At 38.2% G+C, this 21,899-nt stretch overlaps 2 protein-coding genes across 2 annotated transcripts; both read left to right on the top strand.

Moving 5' to 3' along the window:
• Window positions 1-255: 255 nt before the first annotated feature.
• On the top strand, window positions 256-13,426 carry oxsr1a (oxidative stress responsive kinase 1a). Its single transcript, XM_057334165.1, has 18 exons — window positions 256-527; window positions 1,440-1,551; window positions 2,151-2,259; window positions 2,366-2,507; window positions 6,101-6,156; window positions 6,455-6,564; window positions 6,646-6,747; window positions 7,415-7,548; window positions 7,636-7,684; window positions 9,127-9,192; window positions 9,327-9,449; window positions 9,528-9,566; window positions 9,648-9,761; window positions 10,304-10,377; window positions 10,579-10,631; window positions 10,754-10,822; window positions 10,930-10,994; window positions 11,192-13,426. Exons 1-18 carry the CDS (start codon window positions 457-459, stop codon window positions 11,264-11,266), a joined length of 1,563 nt encoding a protein of 520 aa, XP_057190148.1. The 5' UTR covers window positions 256-456; the 3' UTR covers window positions 11,267-13,426.
• A 779-nt stretch (window positions 13,427-14,205) lies between these two features.
• slc22a13a (solute carrier family 22 member 13a) lies at window positions 14,206-20,502 on the top strand. Its single transcript, XM_057334166.1, has 10 exons — window positions 14,206-15,163; window positions 15,264-15,367; window positions 15,557-15,711; window positions 15,948-16,116; window positions 17,100-17,220; window positions 17,298-17,392; window positions 17,833-18,047; window positions 18,124-18,232; window positions 18,314-18,520; window positions 19,766-20,502. Exons 1-10 carry the CDS (start codon window positions 14,789-14,791, stop codon window positions 19,818-19,820), a joined length of 1,605 nt encoding a protein of 534 aa, XP_057190149.1. The 5' UTR covers window positions 14,206-14,788; the 3' UTR covers window positions 19,821-20,502.
• Window positions 20,503-21,899: the final 1,397 nt, after the last annotated feature.

Genomic DNA, 21,899 nt, shown 5'->3' with positions numbered 1-21,899 from the left:
GTATACTGTATAGTAAGCACAGCATGTGAAATTGACTGGAGTGCAAGGATGTGGCACAGTATATAAAACAGCATACCAGCATCAAAACTCAAAAAATGTTTTATGTACAGTAAAACTGTGAAACAAAACCTTTTTGATGTACTGTAAAGCGTTCCACAGATTTTACCATGCATGCTGTACACGTTTAATTTGATGTTCTCTGAATAACCGGTAGGTGGCGTACCGCCGCATCATATTAGTCGCCTCCAAGATTTTGACACGAGGAAGAACGTTTTCCGCCTTAGGCGGGGTCATCATCTTTCCTGTCAAAGTTTGGCTGTTAAAATTGACAGAGATCGGCGAAATTGAGCGAGTATTATACCCGACAGTCCGTTTTCTAACCGGATCGATCTGAATAGTTTCACAGCTGTATAAGTGAGCAGTGTAACGTACGGCGGACGTTATCTGACTGCAGTCATGTCCGAGGACCAGAGCTCTCAACCTTGGTCTATCAATAAGGATGACTATGAGCTACAGGAGGTGATCGGTGAGCTAGCTCTTACCACACATCAATGTCTTGATCACATGAAGATGATAAAATTACGAAGAGTAAGATGTCTGTCCTCGCATCTCTGGGGTTCGATTGGTCTCTTATTACATTTCAGATCTCCATCAGTAATACAGTTTCCTCGCTTGCGAGAGGCTGTTTTCAGGGCGCTAGCCTTGCTAACTAGCCACCCCAGATGCCAACAGGCTGTAATGTTTGCAGACCGCGACCGATATATTTATTGACTGGTTGTGTAATGCAAACATGTGATGTAAATAAAATATAGGTAACTTATTGTTCAAGGTACCATTTCAGTTGATATATTGTGTGCTGGCTAGCAAGACGCTTTGATGCTCGTGTCAGGCGGACTGAAACTCAGACTGAATCAGTTTGGAAGGCTTAAGTCAGATAACGTTAATGCTAATAGACTGTTAACTAGATTGTGGTATTATGGAAAGGCTTTGATAATTGTAATAAATGGCTTTGATGTGACGGGACATTTGTGTTAGCATAGTTTAACTATGGTATTTGTAGTAAAACGGTGGTGCAAATGGTAATCTGACAAGATTTTTTAATAAGAAATGATATACCAATAGACTAATATTTTTATTAGGACCAGCACTTTATATTTGGAAATTCCCTGAAATATTAATATTAACACAGGTTTATATTTGTCATCTAAATGGCTTAATTGTGTGTTTGAGTAATATCAATGTAAAACATGGTAAACAAATGCCAGTGTGATGTTTAAAATACCATAACCTTTTCTCATCTTTATATTGTGGATGCTGTGGCTTTCTGCATCTGTCATGCTACCTCATTCCTTCAATTCTCTTTTTCTTTATCATTTATTTTACTACATTTGTCAATAGCATCGGGATTCGGTTTATATTGTAATTTTGTGTTAAACTGGGAGCGGAGCAACAGCAGTGGTCCAGGCCGTATATTGCAAACCCAGGAATGAGAAAGTGGCAGTTAAACGCATCAATCTTGAGAAATGCCAGACCAGCATGGATGAGCTCCTGGTAATTTCTGTTTACTGATCAAATAACAAGACACTCCTCCAACTGGTATTTGAGTAGTGTGGACAATCTGCTTCAACCTGTTATTTATTGAGGGTAGTTAGTTGCCTGTGTTCTTTAGAAGGATAACGTGTCCTAAAAAGTGAGCTGAACAAGCATGCTCACTTTATCACACCATTAGTTTACTGGCTTATAAATGTGCATTTGTTTGTGTAACTCAGGTCATGGGCAAGGCAACATGTCTGTCAATCAGAGAAGGATTAAACTGGCACAGACACGAGAAAGATTTTTTCTGGACTGATTGCACTATAGATCAGAGCCTGTCTCGGATTTAGTTTTACTGTACATGTTCAAAAGTATTTTATTCTGTGTTAAAAGTGTCTTTTCTATCACTGAATGACTGGGCATTTTTCATTTGAAAAATTGTGGCATCGTCAATGGCCACATCTTGAAATGATTTGATGCTAAAAAGTGGTGGTTGAGCAACCTTGGGCAATAAAAATAGGACTTTTGTTTGCAATTATTCACTAACACTGCCTTTCAAAAACTGCAGGTTTCAGCTTTTACTGCTTTCTAACATTATTTGTACCTGTTTTGTTTAGAAAGAGATCCAGGCAATGAGTCAGTGCCATCACCCAAATATTGTGTCTTATTACACCTCCTTTGTGGTCAAGGATGAGCTCTGGCTGGCCATGAAGTTGCTCAGTGGTGGTTAGTTTGTTCATCTTTATTATGACTTTAAATGCATTCGTGCCTTGAATAAAGGCGTTTTTAAAGTGCTACACAATACGAAATCCTTCCACTCATATGCTTTCAGGTTCAGTCCTTGATTTTATAAAGTACATCATTTCCAAAGGAGAGCACAAATCGGGCGTCATGGATGAATCCAGCATTGCCACTATATTAAAAGAAGTGCTTGAGGGTCTGGATTATCTGCACAAAAACGGTCAGATTCACAGGTATGTGGATATGTCAACAATACATCAAAAACTCATGGTAATATTTAATAAGGGATAAACCATTGGATGCTTGCTATTTAGAACCAATAGCCGCTTTAAACACGGATCTTTAATAAAGATCGGGTAACATGCTATGTCATGCATTCTGACTTCTTTACACTGTTGAACGTGCTCGCTTCTCGTGCTTATCATGGTCAACTTGTTAAAAAACGAGTTGGACGTATGACGTACGGTCCCAGTGCTAAAATTCAATTCAATTCAATTCAATTTTATTTATATAGCGCTTTTCACAATGTGCATTGTTCCAAAGCAGCTTTACAGGAGCAAATAAGAAAAACACAGAAAGGTAAAACACAGCACAGTGCATGGTGTTTATAGACCAAGCAAGATCATTATAATAAATAATATCTAATAAATAAATAAATAAATAAATAAATAAATGCAGTCTCCCGGTGAGCAAGCCAACACTGCACTGCTCTGCTGTGGCGAGGAACCCAAACTCCAATGCTGAATAATGGAGAAAAAAAAACCTCGGGAGAAACCAGGCTCAGCCGGGAGGGCCAGATCTCCTCTGACGTGTCATAGCTGCACTCAGTGACCCCGACCAAAGCCACCGAGCAACGTCCACGAAGAACAGGGAGAGCCCACGAGCCGCGACCCAGGAAGCCCCACCCGCCGAAACCGTGCAGGTCCAACCCGGTCCCATTCCGCGATCAACAACAGACAACAGAGGAACAACCAGGGAAAAGTAGTAATGGCATAATTAACTTTATTCCTCTGTTGTCCGACATCGACCACAAAACAAGACCAACCAGACCAGACCCACACAGTCCCAACAAATGAAACGCCCCGAACCACAACCAACAAGCCCCCCCACTCCCCACAACACCCACCCAGCTACCTCCAATCAAAGTCACTGAGTGCAGCCATAACTTCAAACTGCTGTCGTGTGATGTAAGTTTAGCATTAAATACCAAGTATTGTAAATTTAGCATTTATGTGACAGGTAGTCCGTCTTTGCTCTCGGCTGGGGATGGAATTGTCTGAGCTGGGCCGGCCAGATGGTCGCCTTTTTCTTGGGTGGTGATGGAATTGCCTTGGATGGAGCTGGATGGTCAGTCAGTCCGCAGGCTCTCGCAGGAGGATGGCACGGGATTTTCAGATGTAGCTGGCGTAATCTCTAGTTGTGGATGGGCATATGACGTTCATCTGGGCCTGGCGGAATCTCTCCCTACCTCGGGATGGGCATCCCGAGGCGAGGGCAGAAGCAGAAAGAGAATAATTAGCGTAGCTGCTGTTCATTAGCTATGTATTAGTGAATGCTTGGCTGAAAAGATGTGTCTTTAATCTAGATTTAAATTGGGAGAGTGTGTCTGACCCTCGAATAGTATCGGGGAGGCTATTCCAGAGTTTAGGTGCTACGTATGAGAAAGCTCTACCCCCTTTGGTGGATTTAGTTATTCTAGGTGTTATCAAAAGTCTGGAGTTTTGAGATCTTAGAGAGCGTGATGGGTTGTAGTGTGGTAGAAGCTCTGTTATGTAGGTAGGGGCTAAACCATTTAAGGCTTTATAAGTAATTAAAAGAACTTTAAAGTCAATACGATACTTAATGGGTAACCAGTGAAGGGTTGATAACATTGGGGTTATGTGATCGTATTTTCTGGACCTGGTTAGAACTCTGGCAGCTGCGTTCTGAACTAACTGTAGTTTGTTTATTGATGATGCAGGACAACCACTAAGCAGTGCATTACAGTAATCAAGTCTTGAGGTCACAAATGCATGAATGAGCTTCTCTGCATCAGCCACACATAAAATATTTCGCAGTTTGGCAACATTTCTAAGGTGGAAGAAGGCTGTTTTTGTGACATTTGAGATGTGATTTTTAAATGACAGGTTGCTGTCTAATATAACGCCAAGGTCTTTAACTGTATTTGTTGGAGTAACAGTGCAGCCTTCAATTTGCAGGTCATAATCCGAAATATTCTGCTCACGTGTCTTTGGTCCGATAAGTAATATTTCTGTTTTATTAGAATTTAAAAGAAGGAAATTACAAGTCATCCAATGCTTTATATCGTCGATGCACTCTGCCAATTTGGATAGTTGGAAGGAATCATCTGGTCTTGATGAGATATATAGCTGAGTATCATCTGCATAACAGTGGAAGCTAATTCCATGTTTTCTAATAATGTTTCCAAGGGGCAGCATGTATATGGAGAATAGCAAGGGTCCTAAAACCGATCCCTGAGGTAATCCATAATTTACTTGCGTTAGATTTGATGATTCCCCATTTAAATGGACAAATTGATGTCGGTCTGATAAGTAAGATCTGAACCATTGTAGTGCCTGTCCCTGAATACCGGTATAATTGTGTAAGCGATCTAGAAGTATTTTATGGTCTACAGTATCGAACGCAGCACTAAGGTCGAGCAGGACTAGGAGTGAGATGTTACCTTTATCTGATGCTATGAGCAGGTCGTTTGTAATTTTAACGAGTGCAGTTTCAGTACTATGATGCGGTCTAAAACCTGACTGGAATTTTTCGTGTATGTCATTATTTTGTAAGAAAGAGCACAACTGAGTGGACACTACTTTTTCTAGTATTTTAGACAGGAAAGGGAGATTTGAAATCGGTCTATAGTTTCCTAGTTCATTGGGGTCTAAGTTTGGTTTCTTGATAAGAGGCTTAATGACGGCCAGTTTAAAGGCTCCTGGGACATGGCCTAGATTAATTGACGAGTTGATAATGTTATAAATGGGCTCAATTGCAACGGGTAATAACTCTTTTAATAATTTAGTTGGTATGGGGTCTAATAAGCAAGTTGTAGGTTTAGATGTTGCAATAAGTTTAATTAAATCTTCCTGTTTTATAGGTGAAAAACACTGTAGCCTTTCTTTTGGGGCGATGGTTGGTACTAATTTATAGGACAGACTTGGAGGTTGAGATTTTACTATTTTGTCTCGTATGTTTTCGATTTTCTCTGTAAAAAAGTTCATGAAATCATTGCTACCAAGGTGCGGCGGAATACCCAGGTCAGGTGAAGTCTGTTTATTTGTTAGTTTAGCAACTGTACTAAATAAAAACCTTGGATTGTTTTTGTTAGTTTCTATGAGGCTAAAAGATGCCGGACATGAACTGCACGCGGTAAGTCAAACTAAGTCATATGTCTGTGTTTTGTTGGCAATCGGTGCGTATGTGCAGAATGTAAAAAAACACGAAGGGATTAATGCGATGATGTATTGTGTGCTCGTGTTGTAGTTCCATCCCCCTGCCTGCTTGCTTCCAACAGCTCGTCTTTTTCCAGAAATAATCGTACAGCTGTATCTCTCTTTTATAAATTTCATCTAACTAAATACTCTTCGAAGATACGACGTATGCAATACTACTGTATAGGTACTCAAGATTAATATGAGATTGGCAGAAACTGCGTGTGTTACCCGATCTTTAAAATGTCAAATGTGTGGCCTTTTTATGTACATTTATAGTCGTTTTGTAGAGTCAGAATTGTCTGTTGTTGCGATCTTGTGTTGGTTTCGCTTTGTTTTCATGTGTTTTTCTCTACTCAGTACATTGAAACGGACTGTTTTCTTTACAGGGATGTGAAAGCTGGAAATATTCTTTTAGGAGAAGACGGCTCTGTTCAAATCGCAGGTGAAGTTTCACTCTGTGCATCTTTGTAAATTTCTTCTGGTCTTATAAACGATCCTCCACAGTTTTGGGTTGGGAGAGGGAGTCATAGAGACCAGTATTATTCAGTTACACACTGTTTACCTAAAACTAAGGAACGTGAGCAGAAAATGTACTTCTTTAACATGTAGTTACACTGTTAATATTACCCCTAACCATAACCCAAACCTTAATCCTAACCCAAACTGATTTTACTCCATGTATTTATATACATATACTATAAGCAGGGATTCATATGTTTTGTATTTTGCTTTTCCTGAAGATTTTGGTGTCAGTGCCTTTTTAGCAACTGGTGGAGACATGACTAGAAACAAAGTAAGAAAGACATTTGTAGGAACTCCATGCTGGATGGCTCCAGAGGTCATGGAACAGGTCAGTGTTGACCAGGTTTCTATTGCTACAGATTCATATATTTTGTAAACAAAATGAATATCTTTTGTTATGATTTTACAGGTCAGGGGATATGATTTTAAAGCTGATATTTGGAGTTTTGGGATTACGGCTATAGAGCTGGCGACCGGGGCTGCTCCATATCACAAATATCCTCCAATGAAGGTGAGCAGTTGGCACTCAGGAGAATCTGCCATTGAACTAGCAACATAAGTGTTTAAAGGGGTCATATGGCGCGAATACGTGTTTTTCTGTGTCTTTGGTGTGTTATAAGTTGCCCATGCATGTATTAGACACATAAAATTGCAAAAATGAAAGTGTCGGAACAAAAGATGCATTCTATCTAAAAGCGAATGCTCACCCAGACTGGCCTGAAACACCTCGTGTAACCACACCCCCACAAATCTACGTCAGTTCGTGGTATGATTTGACTAAGACCGCCCAAATGTATACGCAAGTAAGGTGGGCGTACCTGTCAACACAATTGCTTTGGAACCTGATGTTCCAAATATGGTAAGAGGCGTTACATTTCCGTCACACGCTTGCAGTATTTGACCAATCACTACGCACTGGTTAACTGGCCAATCATAGCACACCTCGCTTTTCACAGCGATGAGCTTTGTAAAAAATCTGCGCGTTTCTGAGAGGCGGGGCAAAGAGGAGATACAAACATGCACGGTATGTGGAAAATACAGCGTTTTTGAACCTTAAATCGTGTATACACATTGCATTACATCTAAAACAAATCATAATATTTTATGACCCCTTTAAAGTCATGTGACTTCTGCTAGTTTTCATAAGAAGTCTCATTCTTTCTTTTTTGGTGCCATAGGTCCTCATGTTAACCCTTCAGAATGACCCTCCTTGTCTGGAGACTGGAGTTACAGATAAAGAGATGGTCAAAAAGTATGGAAAATCCTTCCGGAAGATGATCTCTTTGTGCCTTCAGAAGGATCCAGAAAAACGGTATGCTTTTAAAAGTTACTGATTTTGCACCTGAAAATTTTCTGTTATAAATTCTTAACTTATTAAATTCATATTTTCATGCAACAGGCCCACAGCTGCTGAGCTTTTAAAACACAAGTTCTTTACAAAAGCCAAGGTGAGATACTGCATCCTACTGTTTCACAAAGAATGTCTGGGCTACAGCTGGACTAGTTAAAAGTTGCCATTTCCTCGGTGGTTATGTAAGCACACAAAAGTGTCTGTTTTGTGTAATGACTGCCTCCAGTTGTTATTTAGTTTGGCCGAAGCAGCAGTCCACCTAAACATTCCCAAATCACCGGTCCAGCATGGCTACTGTGCTGTAACAAACACATAGGATTAGTGTTTATAAAGGCCATTTCCTGCGCATGGGATGTAGCCCACACGCTAACATGTGCGGTGATGGCTCAGCAGAGTTTTCTTTCATAATGACTCTATGGCAGTGCATTCTGTAGGAACAAGAAGGCCTGTTCAAGTGGTTGTGTTTGCAGTTACATTGTTGCTCTTTTACTTTTAGAATATGTTCGATTTCATAGCAAAATCAGTATAGAACTAGTAAAGTAATTGTTGAAATGTTATATACAGGTGCTGGTCATATAATTGAATATCATCAAAAAGTTGATTTATTTCACTAATTCCATTCAAAAAGTGAAACTTGTATATTATATTCATTCATTACACACAGACTGATGTATTTCAAATGTTTATTTCTTTTAATTTGATGATTATAACTGACAACTAATGAAAATCCCAAATTCAGTATCTCAGAAAATTAGAATATTACTTAAGACCAATACAAAGAAAGGATTTTTAGAAATCTTGGCCAACTGAAAAGTATGAACATGAAAAGTATGAGCATGTACAGCACTCAATACTTAGTTGGGGCTCCTTTTGCCTGAATTACTGCAGCAATGCGGCGTGGCATGGAGTCGATCAGTCTGTGGCACTGCTCAGGTGTTATGAGAGCCCAGGTTGCTCTGATGGTGGCCTTCAGCTCTTCTGCATTGTTGGGTCTGGCATATCGCATCTTCCTCTTCACAATACCCCATAGATTTTCTATGGGGTTAAGGTCAGGCGAGTTTGCTGGCCAATTAAGAACAGGGAAACCATGGTCCTTAAACCAGGTACTGGTAGCTTTGGCACTGTGTGCAGGTGCCAAGTCCTGTTGGAAAATGAAATCTGCATCTCCATAAAGTTGGTCAACTTTTTGATGATATTCTAATTATATGACCAGCACCTGTATATAACATTTCAACAATTACTTTACTAGTTCTATACAGATTTTGCTATGAAATCGAACATATTCTAAAAGTAAAAGAGCAACAACGTAACTGCAAACACAACCACTTGAACAGGCCTTCTTGTTCCTACAGAATGCACTGCCATAGAGTCATTATGAAAGAAAACTCTGCTGAGCCATCACCGCACGTGTCAACTTTTTGATGATATTCACATGTCAACTTTTTGATGATATTCTAATTATATGACCAGCACCTGTATTTTACATTGTTGACATTTTCTTAGTTGCAAAATATAATGTTTTCCACAATTCTTTCATAGAACAACGAATACTTGAAAGAAAAATTGCTGGAGAGGGCACCGACAATAGGAGAGCGATCAAGGAAGGTGGGTGTCAAAATTACTCGCTGTTGTGTAATGTTTTAGTTTTAATGTTTGAGAAGACATCAAAGAAACTCTGTACTATAAGCTTATAGTTTTGTAATCAAGTGGTCCATGTATGTTTTTATACATGCAAATAGGTGCGCAGGGTTCCTGGCTCCAGCGGGCGGCTCCACAAGACTGAAGATGGCGAGTGGGAATGGAGTGATGATGAGCTGGATGTGGAGAGCGAGGAAGGCAAGGCCGCAGTGGCCGCTTTACGGGTAAACGCTCGTCTGTCTTTATGTAGTGTGTAGATGTTTCGAAATCATGTCTTTCAATGTCTGTGTTTGTCTTTTTAGTCACCAAGAGTAAAGGAGGATGCCATGACAAATGCGGAGGTGAGAATTCAGTCCCGATCCCTAAAACTGCGATTTTGATTTTAGTGTGCGAACTGAATTTTGGGTCTGCTTGTATTGAAGATTTTCGCAGCAGATCCGTCAGGTCTTCTGCAGCCGGCACCTGCAGGGCAGTCCGAAGCACCACACAACACAAATGAAACCGCCACGATATCAATTTCCTCTCCAGCCCCACAGGTAGGTGTTTCTTCTATAGCTGCGTTTCCATTACCAGAAAACTCGATAAAGGAATATTTTGCAAAACTGCAATGGAAACAGTTTTTGTCACATTTACATGTTATGTGGCGTACAGAAAAGTCACATGATCATTTTTTAAGATGCCGCTGTATGGTTGGGCTAGATTTCTCTTCACACTTCCTCTCAGTAGGTGGTGGTTTGCACCTCTAAAGTTGGTTTGCAACCTGCCATAAAACCCAGTGAAGTTTGGCATAAATTACTTGCCTGGAGATAAAAACAGTTTAGTCGTATAACATTGTTTAATGAAAATGCCATCCTTTCACAATATCAACGTTTAGAAAATATTGCATACGTTTTCTGGAAATCTGTAATGGAAACCCAGCTTATGTGACAGCAATGGGAACGACTCAACAATTGGACTTGGGTCATTATTTAAGGGTCATTATAAAATTCAGTCATTTTTTAACTTATGCCTTTATAATTCCAAACCCATGCTTTTTGATATTAGACTTCTTGTTTTATAATGTTGCATTGCACCTCAGCAGGTTGTTGGAGGACCTACAACAGTGGGCCAGGACTCTGCCAAAACTCCCATTAGCCTGGTTCTAAGATTAAGGTATTTAGCATGATCAATGAATGAAAATAGAACATATATTTACAGTTTGTGTGGTATATCATTTTGTAACAAAATAAAGTTTTTGACTTAAAGTGTTTTGGTACTGAGATGATAACGGGTCCATATTTGACCAGAATACCTTGTGAAAGTGTCGCTTCAACTCTCTCACTTCTGCGTCATTCCTTGTTTGTCTCACAACAGGAATACAAAGAAGGAGCTGAACGATATCCGATTTGAGTTCATGCCAGGGAGAGGTTTGTGCAATTTACTGATCAACTCTGTGTCTGCTTCTCTCCAATGTCATATTTGCCATAAATTCTAATCTTGATCAGAAAGCTCATAAAAGTCTGTATGATTTAACACCCTTTTTATCCAGACACCGCTGATGGAGTGTCTCAGGAGCTCGTGTCTGCAGGACTGGTGGATGGGAGAGACTTAGTCATTGGTGAGTGTGTAAAATGAAAATAAGACCTAGTTCAAGTCGCTAGTAAAAGACAAAACCAAATTATGGTTCAGTTGAATTTGTTTTATTTCTGTGTTTTTAAATTTTAGTTGCAGCCAACTTGCAGAAAATTGTTGATGATCCTCAGACTCACAGAAACGTCACTTTCAAGCTGGTATGTTTGTTTATTTCTGCTGGAATCTTGTATCTTTGTTCAGGGTTGTAGCTAGTATTTCTGAGCTTAGCTCTGGGTCCCTTTAGACCTGTGGGCCCCTAAAATTGTTCCCACCTTTCAACCTGCTAGCTACGGCTCTGACTTAACTTATGAGCTGTAGTGTTTTATATTTGGCACCATGTTTCTCTTCCATTTAGGCGTCAGGAGTGGACAGCTCCGAAATTCCAGATGACATTAAACTCATGGGATTTGCTCAGCTGAGTATAAGTTAAAAACCGCAGTATTACCAGCAACCGGAAAACACAGACTGTGCACGACAAACGGTGCATTGTAAATGCTTTCATTGGCCTGAAGAAACCACTACTGCCAAAGAAAAAGAAGAAACCTGACTACGCATAGGATTAACAAATGTTAAATAGGACTCCATCCGAGTTCATAGGAGCGCACTTCAAATGTTTACAGTATTCATGTATGTTTTTTTTCTCTGTTGCTTTAAACATTTGCACAATCTGAACCAACTCCTAATACTGGTAGATGTCAAAAGAATGCCTTACTTTAGTACTACTGAACTGTAGGTAGACAGTAGCTGTGAAACGAATGAGTGACTGCACTTTCGGCGCTCCGGGGAGAGTGTCGTTGAAGAACATTTAAGACAGACAGCATGTCGACACACTTCTGTAAAGTCAGTTGTTCAGCACGCCACTCGCCGATGTGATCGGTCATTTTGTAGCTATGAAGTTCACATTGTCCTGTAACCATGAGAGCCACGTCACCCACTCTTTCACCTCTAAACGTGTCCAGACATACCTGTGCACCCACATGCATTTCCGCAGCTCTCGCTATAGGGATGCATTCCCATTTTTTGCATGGGCTAATGCCAGATTGCATGAATGATTTTGTCTTATAGAACATACACTGATCATTTTGCTCTCATTAGCTTATGATGAATGGGCCCTCTAAGAAAACCTCCAAGACTTTGTATCGTAAAGAAAAAACATTAAGAGAAATGAAAACATTTAGTGACGTTTTTTTGATTAATTTCACACAGTAGCAGATGTTTTCATTCTCTATACGCAGTTTTGTAAATTGAACATCATTTTGCTGTTTAATTTACATGCATATCAGTGAAGCGTAGTGGCAGTTTTTTCAATAGTGTTACAAAACGTGATTCGCATTGCGTGAAGGAAATATCAGTGCATGTAATATGGCAAAGCGGAATTGTGTTGATTTCTTAAAAGAATTAAACAGTAAAGAAGAAAACCAGAGTGATGCATACAGACCGTTAAATAATCACTGGCAGATGGAATTCCTGAACATTGCAATGGATCATTTTGAAACTTTAAGATCTAGTAAAAAGCTTATGAAGGATAATCTCAGCAAAATAAAAGGAGTGCATGGAGATGAATGACGAAAAGTTGTGTAGAAGATAAAAAAGATGTTGAATGATATTGGTTTCTTGAGCAGTAAAGAGCATTGCAGCCGTGTCCTACTCACAGACCAACACAAAACAAAAGGCAAGAGTAACTTTAGTCGGTCTGTTCCTTCCTGCTTAATATCATCTGTCTCACCTGTAGACTCATAACTGACTCCTTTGGTGTATAGGACATGTATTCACATGTGTTTTTATTTCTCCCCTAAACAAAAGTAACATTGTCATTATTGCCTCTGGTTTTCTGTGGGCCAATAACAGTTTTTATGTTTTGCTGGATTTGTTTTTGTTTTTCTACACTCCATCTCAAGGTTACGGTTTCATTTTTTTAGGTCGTTTAGATTGCTCTGTCTATTTTAAGGTGGTTTTAAACCCACGAGTTTCAGACACGGTCAATGATTCATTCGCTGTTACTTTCGAATATATGTGTGTGTTTGTGGAATTGACTTTATGTGAGTTGAATTCTCAAGTATAAACAATGAATGTGGGTGGGGTCTCTGAGTACTTGATCAAAAAGTCCTGTAAATAATAAAATTGATGTTGTTTATATATAATATAAACAGTATACAGTACATACCGTTCACAGTTGGCCTTTATATGGAACGCACGTGCTGGTTTGTCTTATGTTTTGTCTTATTTTGGTTTGTGTTGGGAAACATTTGGCTCAAAGGGTTTCATTACTAAAAATTTGTAGCTGGTTGAAGTCCCTCCTCTACATTTTAATTTTACTCCACCAGCATTGAAGCGTTCCAAAAAGCCAACCTACACCCCACACTCATTTAGTGTCTCTTTAGCCTCTTGATGTTTGATGACATTGTTAGAGCAGTTTGGAGGGATTCCTAATAGTATTTGTAATACTCAATTTTATTTGTAAATGCACTTCATTCGTATTCAAAGCACTAGATGTAATACAAGTTTTGTATGAGTTACATGGGACGTCATAGTGAGATAAACGTAGGAGTTATTTTCACATGCACAGCAAAATCGCCAGTGTTAAAAAAGGTCAAATTAACTCTCTCAGTTTTTATATAATCCACACTTTGAGAGTGTGTGTTATATATACACCGTGAGTGTTAATTTGACCTTTTTTAACACTGGCGGTTTAACTGTGTGTGAGCAGGTGGTTGGCTGTTCTTTCTAGTATTCTTAGGAAGTAATTCAACTGAGCACATTGAAAATGAAAATTGTATGCTTGTTTCCTTAAAAGCACCTCAAAATTTGTATAAGCTGATTTGACTTCATATTAAGACACCAGCCTCATTGAAGAAAGCTGATCTCTTTAGAATACACATTTAATAGTCTTCTGTGGTGATGTTTGCGTTTTATGAGGTGAGTTATCTGAGATCATTTCACTTTCTCTCTTCACACCAAGCGAATGAATGCAGCTCTTTCAAGAAGGGTTAAGCTATAGATAATTCATTGAAATGTTTAAACAGCTTTTGCAGTTTCAGTGTTTTATTTTGTTTGGTGTTTGTAAGGAATGGCCTGTCACAGCACAGCAGCAATGGAGGTATTACAGTCACACCCGATGTTGTGTTAAGGAGAATGGTAGGACACGGTATAGTATTTGGGGTTTCAGTGCATGTGTATTTAATTATTTTTAATAATAATCAATAAAGAATGAAACAATGAAATTTTCCCTTCAAGCTTGTGTGAATGTGTTGTGGATTTGCTATCAATTTTTATGTGACATTGTTAAAGTTCCTCGTAATCTCCGTAGTCTTGTCTGGCGCAAGTTAATTGCTGACATTGTTATAAAGTTTAATGATACAGCGCTCTTTTGAATTTCTCAACCATATTTATTATGCTGCTTTGGTTGTAAAAAACTACTTGAGTTTCTGTTAAAAAATAACCAGTTTTTGCATGTGCTTTGTGATGGTCAAACGTGATGATGTAGAATGAGTATGCAGAAAATACATAACTGTATTTTTGCTTTGAAGTTTTATCATAAAATTCACACACATGTAGAATGTTAATAGGGAACAATTAACATTTTTCAAGATTAATTATTCTTTATAGTTATTATTAATGGTATAAATATATGAGGAATTATACTCAATTCAATGTTAGAATAAGATGTTTACATACAGTCCATTTGCACAATAACAATTGGATTTACATTCTGCCGATTCTGCAAAGTGCATGTAAACCTGTGACTCTAACTGTATATTTACCATAAGTTCAGCTTTGGCAGAAATGAGAAGCCTTATTACCACAATACTTTGAACATTGCTCTCTATGATGTTCTAACCTATTCACAAGGTCGTGCAGTTAAACATTAATTTGATGTTAATTTAATGTAACCACCCACAAGCTTTCTTGCCTTTATGCAGTGACCACTCACCTGTGCTTTCTGTCAATCACTATGGTTGATTTTGGGGAGATTCTTGAAGCTATTGGAGGCTTCGGGCTTTTCCAAAATCTTCTCCTTTTTGCACTGTGCTTCCCGAACCTCATACTGCCTTTTCATTTTGCCAGCGTCCTCTTTATTAATGCCAACACCAGCCACCATTGCAACACTGACTGGATTCTACAGTTGGGTCCAAATTTGACAAGGGAAGAGCAGCTTCACCTGACTGTACCCACACTCGAGGATGGTTCCTTTAGTCCCTGTCTGATGTACAAACCTGTGGATCGGAATCTCAGTGCTATACAGGAATATGGCTTGAATGAAACCACTGCTTGCATTGATGGATGGGTTCATAATGATACTATGTACGACTCGACTATTGTCACAGACGTAAGTAATGAGCTGTTTTAGATGGTAACTTTAATTGACTTGTGTAGTTTAGTTTAATATATTGATGAAGCCTGTATGTTGATTTTTATTTGTTTTACAGTTTGATCTTGTTTGTGGCAATGTAAATTCACTTAGGGTTGCACAAACGGTATTAATGGCTGGAATACTAGTTGGAGGTCTGCTCTTTGGCCCTCTTTCAGAATCGTAAGTGTTAAAAAAGTTTTGTTTGATGCTTTTCTGCATGCACTTTCTAAAACGCATGCACACCGTGGATTTCTACACATTAAAATGCATGTAAGAGCTGGAATTACATTTTTGCTATTCATATTTTTGTACATCTTTAAAAGTTACTCATTGAATGACTTTTTAGAAAGCTATCTTTTTTAACTCCAGGTTGGGACGCAAACGGGCCACACAGATTCCTGTGGTGCTCATGCTCATTTTCACAGTGGTGACTGGACTCGCTCCGTACTTTTATGTGTATATCATATCCCAGTTTATCATTGGTATCTCCAGTGGAGGATTTCGGATCAACTGTGTTGTCCTTGGTATGTTACATAAATCATCCTTTTCTGTAAATTACATCATGCTGGCTATCGGCAGACTGACGTGTACATATTAATGCCAAATAAAGAACACTATAAAACAGCCTTTTTCTTTTTTGTATCCTTATCAACCCAGTTGTTTTTGTTTTAGTGTAATCATAAACCTATAGTGTTGTGTGACTATAAAGTACAGCACTGTTATTGCCGTCTTTATCATCATGGCTTTGTGTTTTTTGTAGCCACTGAGTGGACTGGAACCGCTCAGAGATCCTATGGATCCTGTTTGAGTCAGGTACTGTCATCTCTGGGACAGGTTGTCTTTCTTGCCCTCATATATTACTACAGGGACTGGAGAATGTGCCAGTTTATAATGGCTGCTCCGATTGGATTTGTGGTCCTCTACATATGGTATGTGTGTAATAGAAGTTTTTAGAGAACATAGCTATTTTAAGTTCACCCAAAATGAAAATTCTCTTATAAATTACTCACAATCAACAAAAATCGTATTGGTTTTTCGCATGTCTACTGAGAATGCAATTCCAGAATTATGGATGTGACATTTTGAGTCAAAACTTAAAAATGTCACGGAAATGAATTTATTACGAATATATTGAATCATCTGTTTGCATCATATTTTACTAAACCCCATAATGACAGAGTTCAGACATCAGAAAAATATCAGTCTATCCATACAAGAGTTTTTTATAAGAGAGAAAACAAATGCAGGATGTGATAAAAAAAGATGCACATTTCTGAGAGACAGCATACTGTTGGATTTCTGTGAATTAAAATGCACAAACCAGAAGCAATAATACCCAACAAATGGAAAAGGAATGGCTCTTAGAACATAAAATTGTACTTTCTTTTTTATGTGCCCATTTATGAGCAAGATGGAACGTTATGGATGTGACAACTCACTTACAAGACAACGGACAATCATGCTTAAGAAAAAAAATATTTAAAAAGTATAAGAGAAACTTCACATGGGTATTTGAACCACCAAATATTGACATCTGATTTATTAGTATGGTGAAAACTTCTGGCAAAAAATCACTTTTTTATCTTAAGGTTGCCTTATGATATTTCGAGAATGGATGACATGTGAAGATTTGCAGTGTGTCGCCATATTGAATTTAGCACTCTTATGAATTTGAATTTTGAAATTAAATCTTCTCTCCCACAGACCTATGTTTGTGACCTATATAAAGGGAAAAAATGGACTGAAGAAAGTAAATATTAAGTAAATTATGAAATTTAGGGGTGAACTATTCCTTTACCTATCTGTTATTTAAGCACAGTAATGCAGTGATGTAATTTTACCAGACATTACTTGACACTGTTTGTTCTGAGTAGTTAAGTAAATACTGTATTTGATGTGTATACTGATATAGGTTTATTCCAGAATCTGCTAGGTGGCTTCTTGACCGTGGTAGAACTGCAGATGCGAAAGAGCTCATTCAGAAGGCAGCTAAGATCAACAAACGCACAATTCCTGATTCATTAATGGCGAAGGTGACGTGATTTATAATCAAGACAACATGATAGATGCATCTCAACTGAATAATGGATATCATTGTTTGATGTTGTAGGTCTTATCAGAAAAGCCTGCTGAAAGAGAGGGGATAAAAATCCTTTTTGCTTCACCTGTGCTCAGGAAATATTTTATAATTATTAGCTTTGCGTGGTGAGTTCATTTTCCAAGCATTTTTAACAGATTCAAAAAGTTAAATAAATGATTTTTTTTTACATAAAATCATCCCACATAATGTAGATAAGAACATCATGCGAATATATAACCTTGATATGTTTAACAAGGACTGAGTAAGACCATGTCAAAGATTGTCATTTTTGTTTAGGAAGCCTATTTTTTTGTGCAAATTATAAAATACATTTATTGAATATTTTATTTTAGTATTTAAATTCAATCCTTTCAGCATTATAAATGAAAATAAATGAAAAAGTATTGTATTTCGTAATCTGTGGTATAAACATTTACAGTGATAAACACAAATTACCTATTTTTTTGGCTCTGAATACTTTGAGAATTTAGCGTGGATTTCACAGATCTCTGCATTTCAAGCTTACATTTCAAAATAAACTTGTGTTTGCTTTGTTAATATTCAGGGCGGCATTAACCCAGGCATACTACAGCCTCTCTCTGAATGTGGGGAAGTTTGGCCTTGATATTTTCCTCACTCAGCTCATATTTGGCCTCTCTGATGTGCCTGTCCACTTTGTCTGCATGTGGTTGTTGGAAGCAGTTGGAAGGAAGGCATGTCTTATTGGAACCCTCCTAGTGGGAGGCCTTTTCTGTATCCTGACTATTGCAATTCCGCAAGGTAGTTCCTTGATATCATTTTGTTTATAAAGCTAGATAAAGTGATAGAGTGATTTAAACAATGTAAAACTCTGCAGGCAATTACATAGCTGTCACTGCTCTTGCCACATTTGGAAGACTTCTCATGAACGGGGCAGGCAGCGTTACCAGCGTTTATATTCAAGAACTGTTTCCCACCTCTATCCGGTAGGCACAAGCACCAGTATATGCATAAATGAGACATTATTTTTAATGCAGTTATATAGTAAGTCACTTGTGTATTTGCAGTCAGACGGCCACAGGACTTGGTGCCACAGCTGCACGAGTAGGAAGTATGTTGTCTCCTGTTCTGGGCATGTTGGAGGTCTACCATTTTTCCATTCCCACTGTGGTGTTTAGCAGTTTAGCAATAACAAGTGGGGCACTGGTCTTCCTGCTTCCTGAGACCAGATGTACTGAACTGCCCGATTCCATAGAGGAGGCAGAAGGCAAACGGTATTTGTACTGTACTAGTACTGCATTATGTTGTTTAAAGCAGTGGTTCTCAAACTTTATCAGTGTAAGGCCCCCTTTGTGTAGAATGCATTGCTTTATGGCCCCCCAAATAAAGACTTATAATCTTAAATTTAGAGTTTTAATTAAGCCAAAAACGTATATTCAGTTATACAATGCTGGAACATCAATTCTTTTGGTTGGTGGTCTTATTTTTCTGATGTTTGATTGCATAAAATCTATGATACATTTTCTATATTTCATAAAATGCCACAAAATCTGTGGCCCTCCTGGACCCATCTTAGGGTCAACCCAGTTTGAGAACCACTGGTTTAAAGTAATATTGTAAATTTAAAGCTATTTCTATTACATTTTATTTTTATTTAAAAAAGGTTTAAAACTATACCTTTTCTGTTGCTGGGGTGGTACCCCGATTCACATTTCGCGTCTAAAACCGCGTGGAAAACGTGAAACAACAAACTTGTGCGCGCAAAAGACGCGACGTGAATCGGAAGTTGCAATCGTTTTTACTTCCGTATTCTGACGCATTTCTGAGTGAAGCGAAATTTCAAATTAGAAAAAATAGTGGGCTTGGCTTGTGTTTTTCACTGCGAATTGATTGGATGCATAAAAACAGCCATTGCATTTTGAAATGGTATTGGCAGCAGACTGACATTCGAAGGGGAGGAGTTAGCAGATGCTCCACCCAAGCCATCAAACATACGTCATTTGAGATGGATAGTCATTACAAGGAGGAAGAGCATTTTCAGATTTTAACTAAAGATTATAAGGGCACACGAATTTTAAAAAGAGAATAATCCACATTGCTAAACTATTGACAATAAACACTGTAATATTTTCATCAAAAATATCATCAAAAATAGAAATTGTAATTTTTTATTTCACTGGGACTTTAAAGGTTCCTTTTTGTGCCTTTTTTGGGTACATAATTGCAAACCAGTTAAAAATTAGGGTTACAAAACATTTAACTGTACCTTTGAAGGTATACCATAGGGTACAATAATGCACCCAAAAAGGTATAACATTATATTGTTTTGTATACCTGTAAAGGTATAGAAAAGAACCTTAGGTTCCACCCCAGCGACAGAAAAGATACGGTTTTAAACCTTTTTCAGACAGTGTACCATGCCAATGTCACACATTGGATATTATCTGTATTTATTTGAGAGACATTGTTTTTTTTTGTCAAAGGAAAATAACTCTTTATCTGTATTTTCCCCAAAAAAGGAAACCGAGGATGTCAGCTAAGGATTGGGAAGAAGTCAATGCAACCAAATTATAAGTCTTTAACTTGTGTGAAGTTGTTTTTGTGTGTCTCATTTTCTATTAAATATGTTTTTGTAGTGTTTTGATTTGTTGCTGTTTCTTTCCCATTCAACATGACAAGATTTGTAGAATCTGTGGTGAAGCTTGTAAATATAAAACGATACAGTCAACCTCTTTGTGAATCACTGATTTATTTACTCCTGTAGTTACATGACATAAATGTGTCATACAATATTGTGGCTCATTTATTAACTTGGTCATCATTGCATTGCACCTTTAATCTTAATCCCATATTTCTGTCAATTATCTGATTTTTTAAAAATCAATACTATACCACTTAAATCTATTTTGCAATATTACCCCTATATTGACAGAGAAAGTCTTTTAAACATTTTTCTGAGTAATCTGAGTAATAATTGTACAAAAATAAAAGTCAAATCTACATCTGCTCATTAAAGAAATATTTTTTTCTGTTTATTGGTATTGAAGTTTAATCATGGAGCCATGTTAACTACCGAAACTGTACTAACTCAAGAAGTCAGACAGCCAATCATTTTCAGCATTCTGTGGCATCACAATATTTGTGGCAGTGTTTGTTTGATCTGATTTGCTAGAACTGTCCTGTGCTGGAGCCATCGCAGGAATAGATGAAAATATATCATCAAATAAGGTGCTCTCGGTTGTCTTGGCAACCTCAGTGGGACCCTCTAACCCACCGAAATCCCCAAACGGGTTTGCATCAGTTTGAGTTGTTTCCACATTGAGTGTATTTGTGCCTGTGTTGTCATTACTATTTGCAAAAATGTAATTCGGGAAAGGATCAAAGAAAGATTCAGCGCTGTTTTGACTGAACGCAACTGAGGATGAATCTTGTTCAGCACTGAACAAATCGAAAGCCTCCATTTGAGTCGATTTAGTTTGTTCTACGTCAGAACAACTTTCATCAAACAAATTAGTAGCTGATGCATCATCAAATACAGTATTAAGCTCAGACTGAATGAGACTTGATTCAGGGCTTTTCTGATCGAACAGATTTGAAGTATCTGACAGTGTTGATGGGTCACTCTCTGAACTTATCATGTCAAAAACGTCATTTGGAGCAGGTTGACTAGTAACAATTTCCTCAAAAGGGTTTTGACTATGACTCTCATTGTTTGTCATCATTTCAAAGAAATTTTGTTGAGCAGGCGTTTGATCATGTGTACCAGTTTCACCAAAGATATCCATCACTGGCACGTTGCTCATGGCGAAGGGGTTGTCAGACACTTCTGAGGAAACACCAGTTTCATTTTCTTTAGATGAAGTCAATATGTTTCCATATGACGTCTCAATAATTGACTCTGATGAATCGAAAATATTGACAGTCTCTTGAGTCAAATTTACAGAAGGACTCAATACCGCATCTTCATTTGATGTACTTTCAATTTCTTCAAATGGCTCTCCCTGACCTAAAGAGCTCTTTATATCAATTGACGCAGTCTCACAATGAACAGCATCTGTGAATGTACCGATGTTTTCAAGTGTTTCTGTGTTAGAATCAGAAAGGGCAGAATTTGTGTCAAGGCTCGCTTCAACTTGAGATGTAAACACATCAGATGAATCAAGAAGACCGGATGTATCTTCATTCTGAAGTGAAGAAGAGTTTATGCTGCCCTGAAGAATTGATGATTTGGAAGTGCCTGGAAGGGGGAGATTTATATGACTGCTTTCTTGTGAATCCATGAGAGCATCACTGTTATCAATCTCTGACAAACCATCAGAAAGAGATTTGAGTTGTTGAGTTGAATCAAGCTTTATTGATGATGCAGTCAAAATGATGGGTTCCTCGCTCTTGTCTGTATGAAGTTTTTCTGGAGCATCACTAGGTGAGAGTTGTGTTGTTTTTATGGGATCATGAGGGATGTTTTGAGAGGTCAATTCATCTTGAATCAATGCATGTTCTTTTGTTCCTCCATCATTCTCTTGTTCCTTCTCACATGCTGTCTGTGCGGTTTCTGGAGGAGAACATAAAGTAACATTATCTTGAATCAATGCAGTGTTCCCATTCGCTTCTTTTTCTCCATCTTGCTCTTGTTCCTTCTCAGAGGCCGTAAGC

The sequence above is a fragment of the Triplophysa rosa genome, linkage group LG5 (assembly GCF_024868665.1).
Source record: "Triplophysa rosa linkage group LG5, Trosa_1v2, whole genome shotgun sequence".
In the NCBI taxonomy this organism is placed as follows: domain Eukaryota; kingdom Metazoa; phylum Chordata; class Actinopteri; order Cypriniformes; family Nemacheilidae; genus Triplophysa; species Triplophysa rosa.
The sequence above is the reverse complement of the archived record's forward strand: the minus strand, read 5'-3'. Positions and strand labels throughout refer to the sequence as shown.

Bases quoted from the DNA above. Each gene is read 5' to 3' on its own strand.
- oxsr1a (XM_057334165.1), top strand. From the start codon at position 457: ATGTCCGAGGACCAGAGCTCTCAACCTTGGTCTATCAATAAGGATGAC. The intron at 7,685-9,126 runs GTGAGATACTGC...ATTCTTTCATAG, and splicing joins AGTTCTTTACAAAAGCCAAG to AACAACGAATACTTGAAAGA. The intron at 9,450-9,527 runs GTAAACGCTCGT...TTGTCTTTTTAG, and splicing joins CCGCAGTGGCCGCTTTACGG to TCACCAAGAGTAAAGGAGGA.
- slc22a13a (XM_057334166.1), top strand. From the start codon at position 14,789: ATGGTTGATTTTGGGGAGATTCTTGAAGCTATTGGAGGCTTCGGGCTT. The intron at 15,164-15,263 runs GTAAGTAATGAG...TTTGTTTTACAG, and splicing joins ACTCGACTATTGTCACAGAC to TTTGATCTTGTTTGTGGCAA. The intron at 18,521-19,765 runs GTATTTGTACTG...TCCCCAAAAAAG, and splicing joins GAGGAGGCAGAAGGCAAACG to GAAACCGAGGATGTCAGCTA.